This window comes from Megalobrama amblycephala, linkage group LG17 (genome assembly GCF_018812025.1).
Source record: "Megalobrama amblycephala isolate DHTTF-2021 linkage group LG17, ASM1881202v1, whole genome shotgun sequence".
Taxonomy (NCBI): Eukaryota; Metazoa; Chordata; class Actinopteri; order Cypriniformes; family Xenocyprididae; genus Megalobrama; species Megalobrama amblycephala.
In genome coordinates, this window is record NC_063060.1 from 41,047,981 (window position 1) to 41,070,617 (window position 22,637).

General features: G+C 36.3%; 1 protein-coding gene across 1 annotated transcript in view; it reads right to left on the minus strand.

Moving 5' to 3' along the window:
• Positions 1–14,484, minus strand: part of insra (insulin receptor a) — an 83,027-nt gene extending 68,543 nt beyond the window's left edge. The window contains exons 1-2 of the mRNA XM_048164101.1: positions 13,138–14,484; positions 1,911–2,459 (exon numbers count right to left, since the gene is read on the minus strand). Coding sequence (XP_048020058.1) covers positions 1,911–2,459; positions 13,138–13,213 — 625 coding nt within the window. The 5' untranslated portion in view covers positions 13,214–14,484. The remainder of the gene's footprint in view (positions 1–1,910; positions 2,460–13,137) is intronic.
• Positions 14,485–22,637: the final 8,153 nt, after the last annotated feature.

Below are 22,637 nucleotides of genomic sequence, written 5' to 3' on the forward strand. Positions count from 1 at the left end.
CACGGTGACTTGTTTACAAGTGTGGAGAAGGAGGACCGTTCAAAAGTTGCTGTATGTTGAATGACACATATTTATATGCCTTTGTGTTAGTTTATTGTTTAAAATGGACTTTTTGAGTGCGTATCCTGGATGTTTAAATCTTTTGAAAATCTTGCTCGGTACTTCTGCCCGCGTCGCACGTGACCTTTCCAATGTGATTACATAATGCGTGGCACATCAGTTTTTTGGGTTAAAAAGTATATACTTTTTTTTTTTTTTTTTTTTTTTTTTTTAAGAAAATTACAGATTGTTTCGCTAGATAAGACTCTTATTCCTCGTCTGGGATCGTGTAGAGCTCTTTGAAGCTGCACTGAAACTCTAATTTGGACCTTCAACCCCTTGGTAGCCGCTAGGGCTGCACGATTTATCGCACGTGATTTGGCAATGGCTGCGATTATTTCATGCGTAGCTTGTCAGAGTTGTACGGCTCTGTGATCAGTAGTAAATGCTTCTCCATCTGAAAGCCAGAGGGCGCTCTCGGGCAGAAACGGCAAATATGCCTTGCTGCCGAAGTAGAACATGCGTCATTCCAGGAAATCCTAACAATCGCTGTAGCTGAATAAACAGAAGATTGAAACATTTTGATTGATTAAACATGATTAATAAACACACGACTGCCATATTCTGTGTAAGAAGCCACTTCATCTGACAGAAGGATGCTCAACTGTTGTTATGAAGTGAGTTTGGAGTAAAACATATTATTAAATGTTTTCTTTTGTTGGACAAGATATTAATAAATGCTTCTCATGTCTGGAAAGATGTTTGACGCATGTTGTTTTTTCAAATGCACCTTATAAGCGATAATTCATTGACAAGCCACGCATAAAAAATTATTGGAGCTATGCAATTTCATAATCGCACTAAGACAAATCGCTTAAGCGTGATTTCAATGGGTTTTTTCAAATCGTACGATTAATCGTGCAGCCCTAGTAGCCGCTTAAATCCACTATATTCGACTGAAGAAAGAAAGATATAAATATATTGGATGACATGAGGGTGAATAAATTATCAGGAAATTTTAATTCTGAAGTGAACTAATCCTTTAAAGTATCGTATCGAAGTTGGAAATTTCAGTATCGTGACAACACTAGCTTTAAAACGAATTGCTCACACCTGCCTAAGCAAACACAGCGAGAGGGAAATCTTTTTAAAATGGGGCTGTAGAAAGACCATTATCAAGCAGAACAGGATCATGCCTTCAGACACACATGACACCATACAGCTGGTCCAAAGAACAGTTACACTATATGTCCCACATGTTGCGTAATTATGCGAGCTCAAGGGCTTTGCACCAATATGCAAAGTTCTTCCGTATATTCAAACTCAAGCTCTTCGTCACTTTGAACTGAATGGATGAACCAAACTGTTGCAGACAGCCTCATCGCAGTATCTAGCTAACAATGTGCAACTGGCCACTCCAACTGATCCTGTCAGGTAATAAAAAACACAAACAGCTACATAAAGCACCACCCACACCCCAAACTACTGCACAAACAGGGCAGTTGCGTCATAATCTGGAACATGGTTCATGCTTTGACACAGAAACTTGGCTTACTTAACTGCAGCTGATCACCTGACCTGTTGCTTCCAGCATGGTTGGTGTTGGCCATCACTATTGCTGAAAGAAACCAGTGAATGTACTGCCAACACAGTCTGACACACACACATGCCTGACAACTTTTCACTCACTTCTCAAAACATCTCAAGACTCTATGGTAATGTAAATATTTTTACCCATGTGTGCCAGTGAAAACGAAGATTTGAAACGATTATCTGCCGATGAGGGGGAGGGGAAAATGGGTGGGATTCTTCTTGAGGGTGTAAATACCTTCTGAGGGATGAAATTAAAAGAAGTACTAAAGGTTACATACTTCTCTGGCAATGCTTCTGGTTCCAGCAGCGCTCGCTGAAGTCCCCGTTGATGGTGGTGAGGGGGCAGGTGGTTTTGCCCTGAACCGTGCCGGGGCAAACGTCTCCGCACTCTCGATCATTCTTATTGGCCACGATGTAGTTGTCCTCCACCGAGTCGAGGATCATGGACCAGTCGAGGGTGGAGAGGTAGCAGAGGTCGGGGTTCTTCTCCACACGCACGGCCCCACGGGTGATATTCATCAGACTGTGAAGGCCGATCTCCTTCAGCTGCAGCATCTCGAACAGCACGAGCGCATAGTTGAAGAAGAGATTATTGCCTCGCACCACCGTGAGGTTGGGAAACAGGTCGCTGAGGCTCTCTAGGCCATAGACACGGAACAGGAGAAAGTAGTCCGTCACTACTGTCAGCTTGGGGTAACTCAGGCCACGGAAATCCTCCGGTTTGGTCGTGAACATGAGTAGGATCTTTAAGTGGCCTTCGATCACGGTGCAGTTTTCCAGCACCCGCAGGTTGGTCACGTTATTTCTGATGTCTTTACTTGAGCAAACTGCAACGACAAAAAAAAAGACAGCAAAATGTTAATTGGTGTAGTAAAAATCTACAGCAAAAGTTCTGCAAAAAATTGCTTGCATATGATGACCTTCACTTTAACAGGATTTTATGCAAAAATATATTCTATAGAAACCAATAAAGGAGATCATATACAGAACAGTAAAAACTGATTAGAACTACATGAAGTTTTCAGTCGCACCGTTCAATTTTCCCTTTGAGCTGATGCTTTCCATATGACATTAACATGGTTAATGAAGATAATAAAAGCTCTTCCTGCAGCTTTTCACATGCCAGTGCTGCTTTACAAGTGCATGAGCTGTACAGCTGGAGAGATGCTTCTGAAGTGAATGAAAATCATTTGTCTAAGGCTCTAAGGCCAGACTTTTTAAGAGTGGTGTACCCCCTGAGGCATTTAACATCCTTCGGTGTACCCCTTCTCTTCCACTTTAGCCCTGGTATAAAGATGCGTTTTGGTCGATCGGATCACAAGTAGATGAGGGAGACAAGTTCTCGTTTACAACTGGTGTTTTAATCCGTCTACTTTCAACCAATTTTGTCCTGATTTCTTCGAGGGGAGGGTCTATGGGCGGATAAATGTATGGTTTTTGAAAAATGAGCTTGTGCAATTTACATATGAACACACCCGGAGATGACGGAAGAACATACGTTTCATTTCAAAAAGAGTGTGTGCTAAAAAACAGGAATGGTGAGAGAGCATTGTTTGTTGAACTGTTGTATAAAATCAATGTCACATTTCCAACCGTGTGGATATTTGGGAAAAATTGCATTTTTCAACATTAAAAACAAGAAATCACACAGGGTATGTTTTTTTTTTTTAAATCGAAGAAAGTTTGAGTCTTAAATCAGTCTATATTTGTATTTCATGATAATAAGTGCTAAATCCACACTTTTACAAAGGTACATTGTCGAGAACGGCAGTAATGTTGAGAGATTTGTTAAGGCGGCATCATATGCATGCTCTTTTTGTGTGTATGCAGTCAGTTTTGACCACAAAAGATGAGGTAATTTGATTGGATGTCATGTATTTGAACTTTTACGGCAGAAATACAAGCTCGATTTTAATTTTATTTTAAAACCCTCTGGTGCGCTTCACATGTCAGTCAAAAATGACCAATTTTTTTCCCAATGAAATGAATGTACTATATTTTAGTTTGATAATGTTTTTTATTTAATATTATGTATTTTTATGGGATTTTATGGTACTAAGTTATATTTACGCTGTAGTTACAATCCATGTATTCACTTTTTGAAAAATATGAGAATAAAATTTTGAATGCTTTAGAGCACAGACTTAATTTTGGTCTCTTTTTAAAGATGATACTTGGCAAATTATTGCTGAAGTGAAAAAGGTTTTAAAAATTTAACTTAAAAGTTACAGAATTTTACGTTTATTGTTATGAAAAATGCACAAAAATACTATTTTTTTAAAAATATAAAAAAATTCAATTATTTCAATTTTTCTTAAAAAAATATATATATTTTCAAAAACACGTTTTACTCTTAAACTGCAAGAAAATCAAAGCCATAAATCTAAAGTTGTGTTCCAAATTTGAGCTTGATATCTCAAAAAATTTGCTTTGAGTAAGAATTTGTTTGACTGCAGTACCAATAGTTTTCACTAGATGAAATTCGTCTCCCATTCATTTCCAATGCGTTCATTTTTGCGAGGAGCACAGGTGTGACTATTTTTTTCAGGACCATTAAACCTTTTCGAATCATCTTCATGATTTTGTGTGTGTGTGTGTGTGTGTTCATATAGCAAGTGGCAAAACATTTACCAAGTTTTGTACCATTCCAATGAAGTAAAAAATTCTTAAAAAAAAAAAAAAATTCTGTCAAAATGACTGAAGAGCATCAAAGGGTTAAGGTGGGGGTAGAATGAAATGAACTGCAAAACCCATTTTGTTCGCATACCCACCACACGTAACCCACTGGTTTAAGTATAAGACAAAACCCATGGATGGATGGAAATAGATTAAACAGATTAAAGTAGACTAAAATGAATAAGTTCTTCAAACAACTAAAACAACTAAAACTAAGTAAAAAGTGACAGACACAACCACACAATTAAATAGAGGTTACAACAACAATTAACACACAAACAAGTTAAATTTCCTAGAATCGTTCATAGCTAATTAGAGACTATTGTTTCCTGTTAGTGCCCTGGTCCCCTTTAAATGAAAAACGGCCCCGCTGCTCATGACTTTAAAGATTCCACACTGGTTTACATGAATTACACGCATACATGAACTCTGATGCGCGGTCAGCCGATGCATAACTGAGAGCTTTCAAACACTGGGCAGTCAAAGCATGAGGCATCGGAAAGGTCAAAAATACCTTGTGCTGGCTACTTGTTTACACTAGTTATAACAGCAGCCCACCACAGGGATTCATAAATATGGCAGTCCGGAAGTTTTGGAGCACGAGGAAGCTGAAATGCGTAGTATAAACCTACTGACATGTGTGTCCTCTCTCTCTCTCACTCTATCTCACACACACACACACACACAATGTGCAATACCTCTACGCTTACACTTATTTTTAGCACCACTCTCCTAATACACTATGTACAAATGGGGTGCCTGGCAAAAGAGTAGCACTGAAGCACATGAAGGGAAGGGCAGCAGAGTGAGGTGAGACGGGTCCTGGTTGACTGTGAAGTCATTAAGTTTATGAAGTGAATCCCTGAATGACGCTCTAGTAAAACATCAAATGGTGAGTAATGCAAGTTACAAGCATGCATTAAAGTGATAGTTCACCCAAAAATTAAAATTATCCCATGATTTACTCACCCTCAAGCCATCCTAGGTGTATATGACTTGCTTCTTTCAGTCAAACACAATCAGAGTTATATTAAAAAATATCCTGGCTCATCCAAGCTTTATAATGGAAGTGAATGGTGCTCCAAAAAAGTGCATCCATCAATTATAAAAGTAATCCTTACGGCTCCAGGGGTTTAATAAAGGTCTTCTGAAGTGAAGCGAGCTAGTTATTTTAGTTTGTAAAATTTTAAATATGGATATTTTTCTTCACTTTGCTTCAGAAGGCCTTTATTAACTCCCTGGAGTCGTATGGATTACTTTTATGATGAATGGATGCACTTTTTTGGAGTACAAAATCTTGAGCGCCATTCACTCCCATTATAAAGCTTGGAAGAGCAAGAATATTTTTAAATATATCTCCGATTGTGTTCGTCTGAAAGAAGATAGTCATATACATCTTGGATGGCTTAAGGGTGAGTAAATCATAGGATAATTTCATTTGGTGACATCCATACATATGGTAGATTTCATTTGTTTTAAAGACAAAAATTCAATTACTTAACACATTTAAATAAAATGTTAAAAATATATTTTTTTTTTTTTCAATGCAACAAGAAATAGAGAACTATTTTTAAAAAAAGTGTCATATAAATAAAGCAATTAACAACATTTAAAATAACATGAGAAGTAAAAGCAGGAAAAGATCAAAGCTTTTAACAAGTTTAAAGTTAACCTCAAAGTAAATTTTAGGTTTAAAATATGTTTTAACAACAATAAAAGAAAATGTTTAAAGAAGAAAAGGCACTTAACTCAGGTAGTGATTTATGTCAATGTTCAAATGGAAAAGCTAGTCTGCTTTGTTACAGACCTGAGAAGTATATTCAGACCTGACATATTGATTGAAATCTGCATTCAATCTGCATAAGTGTGTTTGCCTTAGCAGGCACCATTAAGAAATCAAAATAAATCGTGCGTCAAAAGATTTATAATGTTCTTAAATGAAAAAATATTAAATGCGGCAAAAGGCCAAACCACACAAAGTGTTCACTTTCCTCTGAAACAATACAAACAATGGCAAACATTTACACCAGGACACAGGAAGGAAATGCATGACCATATAAAAGCAGAAGTCTTAAAATTGGGCGTGTCTCCACACCTCTTGTCCCACTTCCTCTTTGAGGTTTCACTGGTTTGTATTCATCTGCTTCTTGGGTTTTACCCATTAAACCGAATTGTAATTGATCAATTTGGCTTTTTAAGAAAATAACTTACACATAAATGTAGGCATAAAGCATGAAAAATAATATCAAACAACCTCATTCTCATTATTACTGTAACAGTCATGGATTTCCTCCAGACACGCTTTGTGTATCAGGTCAAACTACAGTTACGAACATCCTTCATATCTCTTTTATATTTTAAAATATATTACAGCACATTTAGGCAATATGTTTATATAAGTTGGAGGCATAAAAGTGACAACATAGTGATGTTACCATCCTCCTGCCCCTGTGAGAAAATACTGCAACAAAGGTTACAGGAAATAAATTTAGCACAGAAATATATTGGGCAACCAATAACAGCGAGAGGAGAGGAGAGTCTAGACACGGGATGATTTAAAGATGCACCTGCACACCAGCTGCTGTGGTGTCCTCAAACTGGGTGAGAAGAACGATATTACTGGGAGGGTTTCCACCGCTAAACTGTGTAAGTATTTGCCCACACACTTCAGAATCAGAAGAAACACGGGTTCTAAGAGTTGTTGCTCAAGAATTTGTTCTGATTTGAGTCTGCAACTATCTGAATCTATTTTAAAACTTGTTGCAAGTGAAATTATAATTGCTCAAAGTTTGGGAATTACTTTAGATTTGATATATGAAATTACCCATAAATGTGCTTTTAAAAAAGTATTAATGAGCTGTAATGACACGGTTCCTACTAGTGGTGCACGATTATGACAAAAATCATAACTGTCAATTATTCCCTTGAAATTGTAATTGCGATTATTAATTTACAATTATCACAATTTACATTGAATGATGTTTTGAATCGCTTTATACCATTGTTTGAAGCAACTGCATGCCATATTTTTATATGAAAATAAACAACCTGAAAACTTCCTGAAAAACTTTTATTGCTTTTCTATAGCATTAAGCCTCAAATGTCAACTATACATTGGCTTGGTTTCTTCTTTAAATAAAAAAAGTAAAAAATATGCATGGTATTATAATGTTATACTAAAATTAAAACAATAGAAAAAACCCTTAAGATAACCTGTAGAAAGAAAAAAAAAAGACATTTTAAGCATGTAGAATAATGTAAATGGACTTTTTGTTGTTGTTGTAATTGCGCCTTTGAACAATAACCTAATTGTGGCATCCGTAATTGTAATCACGATTAGAAATTCGATTAATTGTGCAGTCCTGGTTCCTACACATTTTCTTTTTCAAAATTCCATACTTTTCCAGTCTCAAATTTTCAAACCTCTTTGTAGATTTTTCAGACCATATTTAACATAAATGTTTCATATAGTATTATTTTCAACTTTATATTTGGTATTAGACATGTGTTGTTATTCGGTAAAATTATATATCACAATAATGAATATGCACGATATTGTTATTGTGGGCACTTCAAAATAATTATTTAATGCCCATCAAACGTAAAAGTGACACACGCACTCAGATGCAAACAATCCCAACATGCACGAGAAGCACATGGCGGAACTAACAGCAGAGGACGCTGACGGAACAGCAGAAATGCAGCGGTTACCCCGGAAACTCTGTAAACAAATTGCTACTGAACAGTATTTAAAATGCATCAAATAGCCATTCAGTTTTTTGTATTCGCAATGTTGTTCATCACAGCACCAAATAGTTAATATTTAAAGACTTCATAGGCTATTTATTTTCAAACTTAAACATTTTTATATTTTAATATAGACTACAACATGGCCTATAATGATTTAAAATGTTCTGATTATTTGTTATTGTTCAGTAACGACATAAGGGTTCATTATTTAACATGTTAATTCATTATTACCAAACTGACAATGAAAAATACTCAAAGCATTTATTAATCTTAGTTAATGATAATTTCTTAGTTAATTTTTAATAACATTACCAAAATCAAAAGTTGTAACTAATATTTAACGGACCTGAGCTGAAACTAACAATGATCAGTTGTATTTTTTAACTAACATTAACAAAAAAATAATACCTTCTGTAACAACTGTAGCTATTGCTCATTCTTAATCTTAATTAACGCATTAACTAATGTTAAGAAAAAGAATTCTTTATTAGAATTCTCTATGACAACACTTTTTTTGCAACTTATTTCAATATCGTGATAATACCGTATACTGTGATAAAAGCTTCAGCAATTATTGCAACATGAAAATTTGATACCGTCACATATGTCTATTTGGTATATAGTACAGTCAATCTGTAAAGTCATCTTTTATATTTTATATGTTTTTTTTTCCTATTGGTTTTCTTGAAGTAATAACATGCACTTACATGATGAGAAAAAACCCTAAAATGCTTTAAACCTGCATATATTCTCCTCATGGGTTTGATGCTGTAAATGTGGTCTGATGTTGCACGATCACCAAAAAGCAAAGTACACTCTGATTTAGATGGTCGTTGCTCCTTTATTTGCTGCTGATCTTAGTGGCATTTCAGTAAACAGTGTTTTAGTGAAGTTCAAAAGAGACTCGCTTATGGTAAAGATAAAAAAGTTTAGCATAATGAAAATGTGCGCCTTGAATTCATTCAATATGTTCGACAGATCACTAAACATTTGCCATGAAAACACTTTAAAATGATTAAACACTCTGAAATTATTAGTTTTTATATTTTAGAAAACTGCATAATCTGGAAACAAACATACTGTTTTCTTTTAACCATACTAATCCAGACCTGGAAATTACTCAAATCACATTACATACTTTTCCAAACTGCGTGCGTAGGAACCCTGTAATGAATATAAGCCCTGAATGCAAACCAGATTAAATGGATGTGACACAATCAGAAATATCCGTAAACCACTCACAATGATATAGCAAAAAAACTGTGTGCATTACTAAGTAACCTCCTTGTGAGACAATAAAACCACCTGAACGGCCATGACGGACTTCAAAACAGAACAAACAACAGCTAGGGGGAAGGTTATAATCGTCGCTCGCACAGACTGAATGAGGCGATCACAAGGGGGGATCATAATAGAAACTGACAATGTGTACACACTCATGAAACACAATGAGACGCAAAATCTGAGAACACATGGAGTGACGTGGCTACAGGGTGTACCAAACACATCTGAAATGATTTCTCACAGCTTAAGTGGTCATGTCATGTCAGCCAGGACTTCACAAAGAAAGAACCTAGCAATTACGAAATTACATATGACCTGTTTTCGGATATTAGCAATGTAACCAGGCAGGTGATTGAGTCAAACGGTTTCGGATTCTAGTCTGTAGAGGTATAAATTATGTTGTCATATGCTGTCCGTGTCTGTAAAGACACAAGACTGAGAAGAATGTTAAGAGTGACAGCTGTACTATTAGTTTGCTCAGATAAAAACTTACAGGCAAACTGACTGACTAGCAGGAAGACAGTAAAACCAGACTTGCAGACAGCATTTGTCAAGTTAATTTATACACTATATTTTTAATTTAGCATTTATTACACTACGGTACACGAAAGAACGTTTCTTTTAGATTGAAATGAAATGGTTTATTAATAATACACAGTCAAATGTGGGATTCAAAATCTAATTTAAACGAGGAAACAAACATTTTGATTTTGAACATTTTTAAACAGAAAAATTATGACAAACTGAATGAAAAAATTCTGCATTGCTTCTAAATCAATAATCAAATAAGGAAATTTGTGATATTGAGCAAGTGAACTCCTTTGTACAAAAAGGTCAGATGTTTTTGTTTCAATCTAAGTACACATTGCTCTTTGGCTCATTCTCATGTCAAGCTGAGAAACATCAAAACATGATCATCAGGTTTTATTTTGGGGAATTCACGCAGTTTGTCATTACCGCAAAAGGGCGACAAGACAAGACATTCTTTTTTAATAATATTTTTCACTCACAGATTATAATTCATAATGGGAAAAAAACGTATTAAATCAGAAAAATGCAAAAATTGTGGTCTGAATGATTTTAACCCCACTGTATGTAAGTCTCATGTTTAACTTCGCATTAGCAAATGCTCCAAGATGAGCTGGGCTCTGCGCAGATTTCCAGTCCTGACAGGGCTGAACTGAGGCCCCAAAATAGTTTCACTCTTCCCTACAGTGGTTCACTACAAGCCTGAGAGGAACAAGAAGGGGGCCAACAATTACTCAACTTGTTTATGTTCAATCTGGTTTCACCATATTACTCAATCCTTTTATTTTCAGTTTAAATAAAAGGTAGCATACACCCTCAGGTGTTAACTTGCCTACTACTATGCTGTGGCAAGACAGAAAGACGCAACGCACTCAAAATATGTTCCTGGGAACGAGCCAGGCATGCACAATTCTTATCGATTTTATTGACAATAAAGAAATTTTAGCCAAGCAACATTTTAAATAAACAGGAATTAAAATCAGTACTAAAAGGTAAAGCCTATTTTCTGAAACAGGCCTATACATTGTAATAAGAATGTAAAGGCTGATTAAAGCCACATCACATAGCCACATAGACCTTAACCTAAAACCTAGCACAGTTTTTTACACAAGTACAGCTCTGACATACAGTAGACTAACCGTCATACACATGGAACAGAGTCCCAAAAAGGAAACTGGCAGAACTTTGAATGCATAAATTTCATCCAAAACAAGGCTATATTTAGAAATCTGCAGAGCAACAAGATAAGAAAATGTGCTTGGGGTTTAATAAAGCTCGCAAATCAACAAATAAAGCTTGAAATTCTCATTACGATAGTATGCAACTTTGATTTGCGCCAACAACTACAACAAAAAACAAAACAAAAAAAAAACACATGCCAAAAATACAACTGTATTTTTAAACTTTCCCCAAAAAAATTAAAACTCATTTGTTGGGTGAACTGAAGATAAGCCAATGTTTTGTTTGGAGCTGAACACAGCCAAGTGTGTCAAAAGCATGCTTATATTTATTTAGCTGTTGCAGGAAGTCTTCCAAGAGCACTAAAAAACGAAAAAACAAGTGGTACCTACTTACACAACCATTTAGATCAGTACTGCCTCATTAAAACCAATTACCAGCATGCATTTCGTAATACATTCTAAGTTAAGGTGTTTTATATGAAGTATTAAATAATAACTATACATAAGAGAATGCATTAATCTATTATTCTGCATTAAACAACATTTTCTATTCATGCAAAAGTCATTTGTTTCATAATACATTCTAAGTTCAGGTGTTTTATATTAAGTATTAAATAATAACTATAAATAAGAGAATGCATTCATGTATTATTCTGCATTAAACAACATTTTCTATTCATGCAAAAGGTATTTGTTTCATAATACATTCTAAGTTAAGGTGTTTTATATGAAGTATTAAATCATAACTATAAATAAGAGAATGCATTCATGTATTATTCTGCATTAAACAACATTTTCTATTCATGCAAAAGGCATGTTTCGTAATAAATTCTAAGTTAAGGTGTTTTATATGAAGTATTAAATCATAACTATAAATAAGAGAATGCATTAATCTATTATTCTGCATTAAACAACATTTTCTATTCATGCAAAAGTCATTTGTTTCATAATACATTCTAAGTTCAGGTGTTTTATATTAAATATTAAATAATAACTATAAATAATACAATGCATTAATGTATTATTCTGCATTAAACAACATTTTCTATTCATGCAAAAGGCATTTGTTTTGTAATAAATTCTATGTTAAGGTGTTTTATATAAAGTATTAAAAAATAACTATAAATAAGAGAATGCATTAATCTATTATTCTGCATTAAACAACATTTTCTATTCATGCAAAAGGCATTTGTTTCATAATACATTCTAAGTAAAGGTGTTTTATATTAAATATTAAATAATAACTATAAATAAGAGAATGCATTAATCTATTATTCTGCATTAAACAACATTTTCTATTCATGCAAATGGCATTTGTTTCATAATACATTCTAAGTTAAGGTGTTTTATATGAACTATTAATAACTATAACTGCATTAAACAACATTTTCTATTCATGCAAAAGGCATTCATAATGCATTGTATTGAGTTGACATAAAATAAGTGACTGATAATTAAAGACTTATTGATCAGATTGACTATTTTGCTCTGGTGATATCATTCTACATTTCATTGTAAACTTTAAAAGGACTTCTGAAAGCTATAGTACTAGTAATGCACTTTCCAAACTCATAAAGATGGGATCACAGACCTCCAGCCAGGTTTCATGATTTCTTTGAACAATACATAAATAAAAAGATAGCGCTGTAGGTTTCGACTGATCTGATTAGGGTTTAAAATCCTCTTGTCAGCGCTGCAAATGGCTGCATGAAACAGGGGCCTGGCTGAACTTGAAAACCATTTCTGAGCCTCACTAGCAGTTCGAGCTACAAATAGATCAATCTTGTCCTCAAAAGATCGATAATCTGGCTTTAGGGTCAAGGCATAAACTCGTGTCATTAAAGCCAGTCTGAAACGATTAATCGAAATCAAAACGACGCAATATTTGATTTATTTCTCCCTTGCCCTGCAATGTCCTTCTGTCTGGCTCTGCTTTACCAAATGTGTCACAGTGGTCAAGAACTACGATCCCCTCTTCAGAGGGGTCTATATCGTTTGTAAAACAACATTTAAACAGACAAGACTCTTAAAATATAAAATCCGTGTTCGTGTGAAAAACAAAACAAAGCCGTTAAGTTACACTTACTTTCTCCATTTGTTTGTTGACAGTGGCAAACGGTGTAGACAGACGCAACCAAAACAATCAAAGTCCGCAGCCGCATTTTGACCCCCGGGGAAGCAGAAAATCTGTCCAAAAATCCCCTCCGAATACGTCTTCTCGTGGGTACTAATCTGTTTTAATAGTCCGGTGTTGTTTTGGAACATAAAAATTAAAAAGAAAAGAAAAAAAAAGACCTCTGTCACCCCCCTCAGAAAAAAAATGGGCGGAGAGGAAAGTTCAACGTGTTCAATCCGCTCGCGCTGCTGCTCCGCGCGCGCACTGACGGATGCTGATATGAACACACACGCTCGAGCGCTAAGCTAATGACAGCGCGTGCTGCGACTTTCATTCACTGTAAAGCAATACCGCACGAATAAAGCATGCGGGCGGCATCATCTAGGATGAGCAGCCGAAACATTTCCGATCGATTGCATGTATTTGTCCAGCACTTGCGCAGATTGCTCCGAGCCTGGAGGAAAAAAAGGGAAAACTCACTGGCGAAGCACGGGGAGGAATGGCTGCGCACACAGAGCGCAGGCCAAAACAATCAATTGAGAATGTGCACGACTTTTTTGTTGCTGTTTCGATTTATTTAAAAAAAAAAAAAAAAAAAAAAAAAAAAAAAGGAAATTTAGCGTTACAATAAACGGTTTACAGACTTATAAGTTGCGGATAAAGCTTTAAAATTTCCAGGGTTGGATTTCAGACTTTTTCCAAGTCCCTGCTGATAGCGAGCTCTCGCCGAATCGCTGTAGTTTCTCCGTGCTATAACCTGTAAACTGACAGCTTAGTAAATCGAAGCAGTTCTGGGGGCATCTGCTAAAAACACAGCAGCCGCTGAGATTCCCAAATGTTCCTCATGCAGTCGCTTTGCTGGCGAGCGCCTCACGGATCAATATAACGGAGTGAAGCTGGTCCCGCAGAGGTCACTTACAAGTCTTTAATACTCTCGCGGAGGATAAAAATGCAAGAACAAATGTGTGTTTTTATTTTGTCCCCATGCTGGTTGTAGCTAGTGCATTGACTTATCCCCTCGCTCCAAGGATCCCTTTACAGTCTTTGCGCCAGTAAACAAGACCTGCCAGAGAGGCAGATGGAGCACAGGGAAAACATGGACTGGATCCACGGACCGAGAGTGACAGCGCGCGCTCTAAACATTAGCGTGCACTTTGCATATTATTAAAAAAAAACAAAAAAACATTAGCTTCTAATCTAGAGAATGCATTGACATCAAATTATACGCAGAGCAAATATCTATGTATGCATTAATACATTCCAATATTTTAGCTACTTCAAAACGTACTGTAAGTACAACCTATCCATAAAACGTTAAAGGATTAGTTCACTTTCAAATGAAAATCAGCCCAAGCTTTATTCACCCTCAAGCCAACTGAGGTGTATATGACTTTCTTCTTTCTGATGAACACAGTCGGAGAAATATTAGTCAATATCCTGATGCATCCAAGCTTTATAAAGGCAGTGAGCGGGATCAGTGACAATGAGCTGAAGAAAGTGTCTCCATCCACATCCATCCATCATAAACGTACTCCACACAGCTCCGGGGGGTTAATAAAATCCTTCCGATGAGAAACGATGCGTTTGTGTAAAAAAAAAAAAAAAAATCCATATTTAACAAGTTATGAAGTAAAATATCTAGCTTCCGTATTAAAGTTACGACAGGGTTTCTGCAGGTTTCACCAAGTCAAATTTAAGACTTTTTAAGACGATTATAAATGAAATTTAAGACCTACTGTATATCATGACATCAAAAAAAAAAAAAAGCATAGGAAATGCAAATACAAAATTACTTGCAAAGTAAATTAATTTATTAAAATTGAACAAAGCATCTATAATCTTGCACTTCCCCATAGCGGAGTGCCACCAAGATTTCGTTTTTTTTTTATTTTTTTTATTTTTTTATTTGTGATTTTTGTGATCAAAATGACAGATTTTGTGGTAGTATTTTAATTTTTTATAATTAGGATACCACATTTACCATACTATGTGTTTTGTTAGATGCACAATAGTCACACATGACAATAGAACAAACAAAATGCATAAATCTTGTTTATTTTGGCATCATCAATCTTGCGTAATCGTTTCGCCCGTTCCCTGGCACTTATGCAAGATGACAGGTAAGAAAGATTTGCTTTCACACAGACCACATATGCATGCACAACGTTTGTATCCTCGTGAAAATAATGCATTGCAGCTTTAAATAAATCAGAGATTATTCAATTAGATAATATTATGCATTTTTGTGATTAAAATGTTTTGCAGAATCGTAAAAAACTGGAGGTCTATTAGCTGAAGCATAAAATCGACTTTATGTGTCTGTGGTACAATCCAAAAGATACTTGCGGCAATAACACAAAAGCTGATTGGCTGCAATACATGTTGCATGTTGGTCACATTTGTAGTCATAATACAGCGGATTATATTTGGAACAGCAAAGAAAGAACTACAACACCACGGAATAATAAAAAAAACATTCTAAAGAGCATTTCGATGAGCATTAGAGGTAGCATTACATGGACGTGGGAAAATTAAAATGATTTAAGACATAGAACTCAATACTTCAGTGAATTTAAGACTTTTTAAGGCCCCGCGGAAATCCTGTACGAAGAAAGTGTAAACTGGCTTCACGTCAGTTAAGCTTTTTCCCAAAGTTAAATAGCGAAGGCGTAGGACGTAGCGTAAGCTTTTTGAACTGCGAGAGTTTTACACTTTCTTCGTAACTTGAATACGGAAGGCGGTCTGGCGGAAGCTAGACATTTTACTTCATAACTTGTTAAATAAGCCGTGTGGTGTACGTTTATGATGGATGGATGTGGATGGAGACACTTTCTTCAGCTCATACTCGTTGGTATCGCTTACTGCCATTATAAAGCTTGGATGCGTCAGGATATTTATTAATATATCTCTGATTGTGTTCATCAGAAAGAAGAAAGTCATATACATCTAGGATGAACTAATCCTTTAAGCACAACGAGTACTGAACTCATTTAACTTGATTGATTGAATTTAGTAATACTGGATGCTCTGCGGTCTCTTTACTCTCACATAATAAAATAATTTCAGCTCAAATCAATATTTCGTGTCCATTTACTTATGTATTTGGTAAGCGAGATAATGTACAGCCAGCTGGTCATTATCACACACATTCACACAGAAGCCAGTGTCCTGATTACCCTGCCAGGGTTTATTTTGTGATAATGGAAAATGCTCTGTTTCAGACAGTATATACCATAGAGACTTGCACTCTCAGCCTCACACTTTCCCATTGCTATCTCTAATTATGCATTGGCAACAGAAAAACCTGCATGCTAGGAGAATACTCATATCAATATACATTAATAATGCAGGATTTTGTCAAATAGATGACAGTGAAAACAAAACAACAGATTTAAGATGCTGACATTTGCGAGACACTCAATTTGATCAAGGGTATCTTCTAAGTTCCTTAGGTAAAGTCAAATGTCTTCGGAAATATTTGTATTAATTGAGCTTACTAGATATAAAACATTATTTGGCACTCGTTGAGAAGATGGTAGCACAACTGTGTTAGCTTAACTATGTTGTCCAAGACCTAGGAAAAATCTTGAAAGGAAAATATATGTTTAGGTGTAGTTCAGTTGAACTTGTGAGCCTCTAAGATGGAAGGAGATCACCATAGAAAAACAGTGTAGACTATGTCAATAAACATACACATCCTGGCCATCAGTGAGAACAGTGTTGGTAAGAAACAGGACTGTGTTGTACAAGATGATAAATATGTTTATGCTGCCACACATTCCTTACTACTCACATAAGCTGTCCAACATCACAAGTTTAGGATATTCCAGTTAGTTAAGTCATTTGACAGTATTTGTGGCAAAACATTTTGTTTGAGAAACCGATCTGTAAACATTAAAATACTCCGTTTCAATTATATAGCCATAAACAATAGGCATTTTAACATAATTTTAGTGTGTAAAATTGCTCACTAACCTTTCCTGTGTGAAGTTATATGCAATTTTACAACTTTATTGCCATTACAACATCGTAAACTATAAAATTTCCTGAAATAGTGACAAAAATAATTTTACAGCTAATAATACACACATTTTAACAGAAGAATTATTGTAAATGCTTTTTTAAAACCCTCCAAAGTCCCCATTTACTTCCATTGTAAGTACCTCACTGTTACCTTGATTTTTGCTTTTTTAAGAGAAAACGAGGCACAAGTTGAAATAATTTTTGTGGAAATCAACATTATGGCACAAATTTTGTCAATTGAGCTAAACTTAAACTTAGAATATTCCTTTAACACATCCATTTCCCTGTAGAACAATACCATCATGTAAATATTACATTTTAATCTGCTATTTTACTAATTGAATCATGTTCTGGCATACAAGAGAGACTTGTTTCCATCTCTGTGAGTACAAAGCCACAGGCCGTGTCCTAAAACAAATTGCACAAAGCGTATTCTGACTGATGTCTTCCCTTCCTGATGAACATGCGAGAGAGGAGGAGGCACAATAACATCCCCAATCCCTCTTGCCCTACAACCTGTTTACATCCTCTGTTCTAAGAACCGGCACCATTATGTGTGGGAACACCACGTTAAACCCTTCCAAATGTCAGGTACACAGAGAGAAAACAACCGTCTTCGTAACCACATGAAGTGAAAAAAAGACACCAACGCCTTTGCAATGTAAAATGCATAAAAGCTTTGTTTGTATTCACTCCTAAAAATAAAGGTTCTTTTTTGGCATCTATGGTTCCATGAAGAACCTTTAACGTCAGTGGAGCCTTTCAATTGCACGAAAGGTTCTTTATAGTAGAATAAGGTTCTTTTAAGAACTGTTCATTGAAAGGTTCTTTGAGGAACACAAAATTCTTTTATGGCAGCATTTGAACTTTTATTTAAGAGTGAAACATAATGGATTAAAATCCAAATGATTAATCTGATGCAGCCAACATACAGGTGAAATGTTGCTCTATAATGTATGTCAGAATTGTTGTCCACAAGGCTATGGCTGCAGATAGATACACTGTGCATCATATGATGATTGAGCCTGTAAGCCAATAGAGTGGTCTTGGTGGAATAAACCTGCTATGCTGCTGCTATTAGTTATTGCTGCTGCTGTTATCGGTGCTGCTATTAGTTATTGTTGCTGCTTTTATTGCTGCTGCTGTTGGTTATTGCTGCTGCTCTTAGTTATTGCTGCTGCTGCTGTTATTGCTGCTGCTTTTATTGCTGCTGCTATTAGTTATTGCTGCTGCTGTTAGTTATTGCTGCTGCTGTTATCGGTGCTGCTATTAGTTATTGTTGCTGCTTTTATTGCTGCTGCTGTTGGTTATTGCTGCTGCTCTTAGTTATTGCTGCTGCTGCTGTTATTGCTGCTGCTTTTATTGCTGCTGCTATTAGTTATTGCTGCTGCTGTTAGTTATTGCTGCTGCTGTTGGTTATTATTGCTGCTATTAGTTATTGCTGCTGCTGTTAGTTATTGCTGCTGCTGTTAGTTATTGCTGCTGCTGCTGTTATTGCTGCTTTTATTGCTGCTGCTGCTGCTGTTAGTTATTGCTGCTTTTATTGCTGCTGCTATTAGTCATTGCTGCTGCTGAAGCTGTTATTGCTGCTGCTGTTAGTTATTGCTGCTGCTGCTCTTAGTTATTGCTGCTGCTGCTGCTGTTATTGCTGCTGCTGTTGGTTATTGCTGCTGCTGCTGTTATTGCTGCTGCTCTTAGTTATTGCTGCTGCTGCTGCTGCTCTTAGTTATTGCTGCTGCTGTTGGTTATTGCTGCTGCTCTTAGTTATTGCTGCTGCTGATGCTGCTATTAGTTATTGCTGCTGCTGTTATTGCTGCTGCTATTAGTTATTGCTGCTGCTGCTGCTGTTATTGCTGCTGCTATTAGTTATTGTTGCTGCTGTTATCGGTGCTGCTATTAGTTATTGTTGCTGCTGTTATCGGTGCTGCTATTAGTTATTGTTGCTGCTTTTATTGCTGCTGCTATTAGTTATTGCTGCTGCTGTTATCGGTGCTGCTATTAGTTATTGTTGCTGCTTTTATTGCTGCTGCTGTTGGTTATTGCTGCTGCTCTTAGTTATTGCTGCTGCTGTTAGTTATTGCTGCTGCTTTTATTGCTGCTGCTATTAGTTATTGCTGCTGCTGTTAGTTATTGCTGCTGCTGTTGGTTATTATTGCTGCTATTAGTTATTGCTGCTGCTGCTGTTATTGCTGCTTTTATTGCTGCTGCTGCTGCTGCTGCTGTTAGTTATTGATGCTTTTATTGCTGCTGCTATTAGTCATTGCTGCTGCTGATGCTGTTATTGCTGCTGCTGTTGGTTATTGCTGCTGCTGCTGTTAGTTATTGCTGCTGCTGCTGTTATTGCTGCTTTTATTGCTGCTGCTGCTGCTGTTAGTTATTGATGCTTTTATTGCTGCTGCTATTAGTCATTGCTGCTGCTGTTATTGCTGCTGCTGTTGGTTATTGCTGCTGCTGCTGTTAGTTATTGCTGCTGCTGCTGCTGTTATTGCTGCTGCTGTTGGTTATTGCTGCTGCTGTTAGTTATTGCTGCTGCTGCTGTTATTGCTGCTGCTATTAGTTATTGCTGCTGCTGCTGCTGCTCTTAGTTATTGCTGCTGCTGCTGCTGCTGCTCTTAGTTATTGCTGCTGCTCTTAGTTATTGCTGCTGCTGCTGCTGCTCTTAGTTATTGCTGCTGCTCTTAGTTATTGCTGCTGCTGCTGCTGCTCTTAGTTATTGCTGCTGCTGCTGCTGCTGTTAGTTATTGCTGCTGCTGCTGTTATTGCTGCTGCTTTTATTGCTGCTGCTGTTAGTTATTGCTGCTGCTGCTGCTGTTATTGCTGCTGCTTTTATTGCTGCTGCTGTTAGTTATTGCTGCTGCTGCTGTTAGTTATTGCTGCTGCTGTTGGCTATTGCTGCTGCTTTTATTGCTGCTGCTGTTATTGCTGCTGCTTTTATTGCTGCTGTTAGTTATTGCTGCTGCTATTGGTTATTGCTGCTGCTGTTGGTTATTGCTGCTGCTATTAGTTATTGCTGCTGCTGTTGGTTATTGCTGCTGCTGCTATTAGTTATTGCTGCTGCTGTTGGTTATTGCTGCTGCTATTAGTTATTGCTGCTGCTGTTAGTTATTGCTGCTGCTATTAGTTATTGCTGCTATTAGTTATTGCTGCTGCTGTTGGTTATTGCTGCTGCTGTTGGTTATTGCTGCTGCTGTTAGTTATTGCTGCTGCTGCTGTTATTGCTGCTGCTTTTATTGCTGCTGCTGTTAGTTATTGCTGCTGCTGCTGCTGTTAGTTATTGCTGCTGCTGCTGTTATTGCTGCTGCTTTTATTGCTGCTGCTGTTAGTTATTGCTGCTGCTGCTGCTGCTGTTAATTATTGCTGCTGCTGCTGTTATTGCTGCTGCTTTTATTGCTGCTGCTGTTAGTTATTGCTGCTGCTGCTGCTGTTAGTTATTGCTGCTGCTGTTGGTTATTGCTGCTGCTCTTAGTTATTGCTGCTGCTGCTGCTGTTAGTTATTGCTGCTGCTGCTCTTAGTTATTGCTGCTGCTGTTGGTTATTATTGCTGCTGGTAGTGTTGGTTATTGCTGCTGTTGGTAATTATTGCTTCTTTTGCTATTACTGCCGCTGTTGTTGTTATTGCTGCTGCTGCTACAGAGCAAATACGGGAGCAAACACTCTGCTGTGAGCAAATAAGACATGCTGCTGCTGTACAATATAGCGCACATGAATTACCCGTATCAGATCTATACAGGTGGAGCTGTGGAAGGTGGAGGGTTTCACTGCTAAGGCAAATGTTAACCAAGTATTTGAAAGTTGAGCAGCGAGATCATTGGCTACTGATACAGCAGGAACCAATCAGCTGTGCCCTATAGAGAATGATGTGATTGCAAGCAAATTGAGTTAAGGACCTATCAGCCAGTGCCATCTAGAGTTTCTTTTGGTGTGTTTTGCTTTTTTCAACTCTGATTGGTGAAATTTTCTGTCACAGCATCATGGGTAATGTAGTTTTTCAACAAATTCTGCTGTTAAACAATTATTTTAAAACTAAGTTAAAATAATGTGGGCTGATGCCTTCAACAGAAGCAAATTCAATCAACCTTGTAGCTTACAGCAGGACTGTCTTTAAAGGTTTACAAGTTATTGTTCAAATTCAGTTTTTGCTTCTGGAACCTGACTGTTGCACTCTATGACAGCGGACCTGATGAAGATTTGGTTTAAAAACAATAGTGCACCAGAGCCAATATGGAGGTAATTGCCATGATCCTGAATGATTCTAGTCAAAGATCCATCAAGGACTGGTAGACACAGTTGTTGGCTGGTCTGTGCTACTTGCCATCAGAATAGCCTGACCTAATTTAATACCTTAATTTCCTCTCAAATTACTCTCTCGGTTTCACAAACATTCATATTAGGAGTAAATAAGCATGAATGGGTTGGAGTAAATTGCTACCGCTCTCTAATCACTTTTTTTGGTGTAAGGTCTCCATGACAACATGCTTTTAAATTTCAATATTGTGTTGTGTTCTTTCCCAGGGATTGGTTGGAAATGTGCAGGGAAAATAACACTTTTACAAAACGTCACTTTTAAAGATGGGCTAAAAATGAACACAAAATAGGACAGGATGTTTTTTCTCTGTTCATTATTATTGTATAAGCACAGGATATGACCTATAAATTGCTTTATTAAATTTGCCGCCCTTCCATGTTGTTTTGGATTAAAAGGAGAACATGAAGCATTATCAATCTATCATCTATCTATCATCAGATCTTTCTGGGCTTTTTTTTTTTTTTGGTCTCTTTGCCAAAATAAGCTTTTCTTTAGTAGAAATTGTCTGAATTTAAAAGACCAAATGAATTAATAATTTTCTTTAGCAGGGATCTATTTTGGTTGTGTACATATACACTACCGTTGAAAAGTCATTACATTTTTTTAAAGAAATTAATATTTTTATCTTTTCTATTAATCAAAAAAAAAATAAATCCACAAAAATATTTTAATGCTGATAATTATAAGAAACCAAGTGAGCATCAAATCAGCAGCAGTTTGGAATGATTTCTGAAGGATCATGTGACACTGAAGAATAAATTACATTTTAAAATATATTTAAAATTGTAATAATATTTTACAATATTACAGTTTTTTCACAGTATTTTCGATCAAATACATGGAGCTTTGGTGAGCATGTGAGACATTAAAAAAGATTTAAGTATCATTTTAAATGTCCAGCTGGGAGAATTTTGGTTTAAATAAAAAAAATTTATATTTATTTATTGTAATAAATTATAAATATACATTTAAATTTAGATTATAAATAAACATTTGTATATCTCTATATCTACATCCATGCCATATATGTGCTAAGTGATTTCATATGATGTGTGGAACATTTTGCTTAAATTCACTTCAGATAAAATGCCCTTTACCTACGAACCTCTAGCCTTTTATCCTTTAAACTCATTGCCGTTAT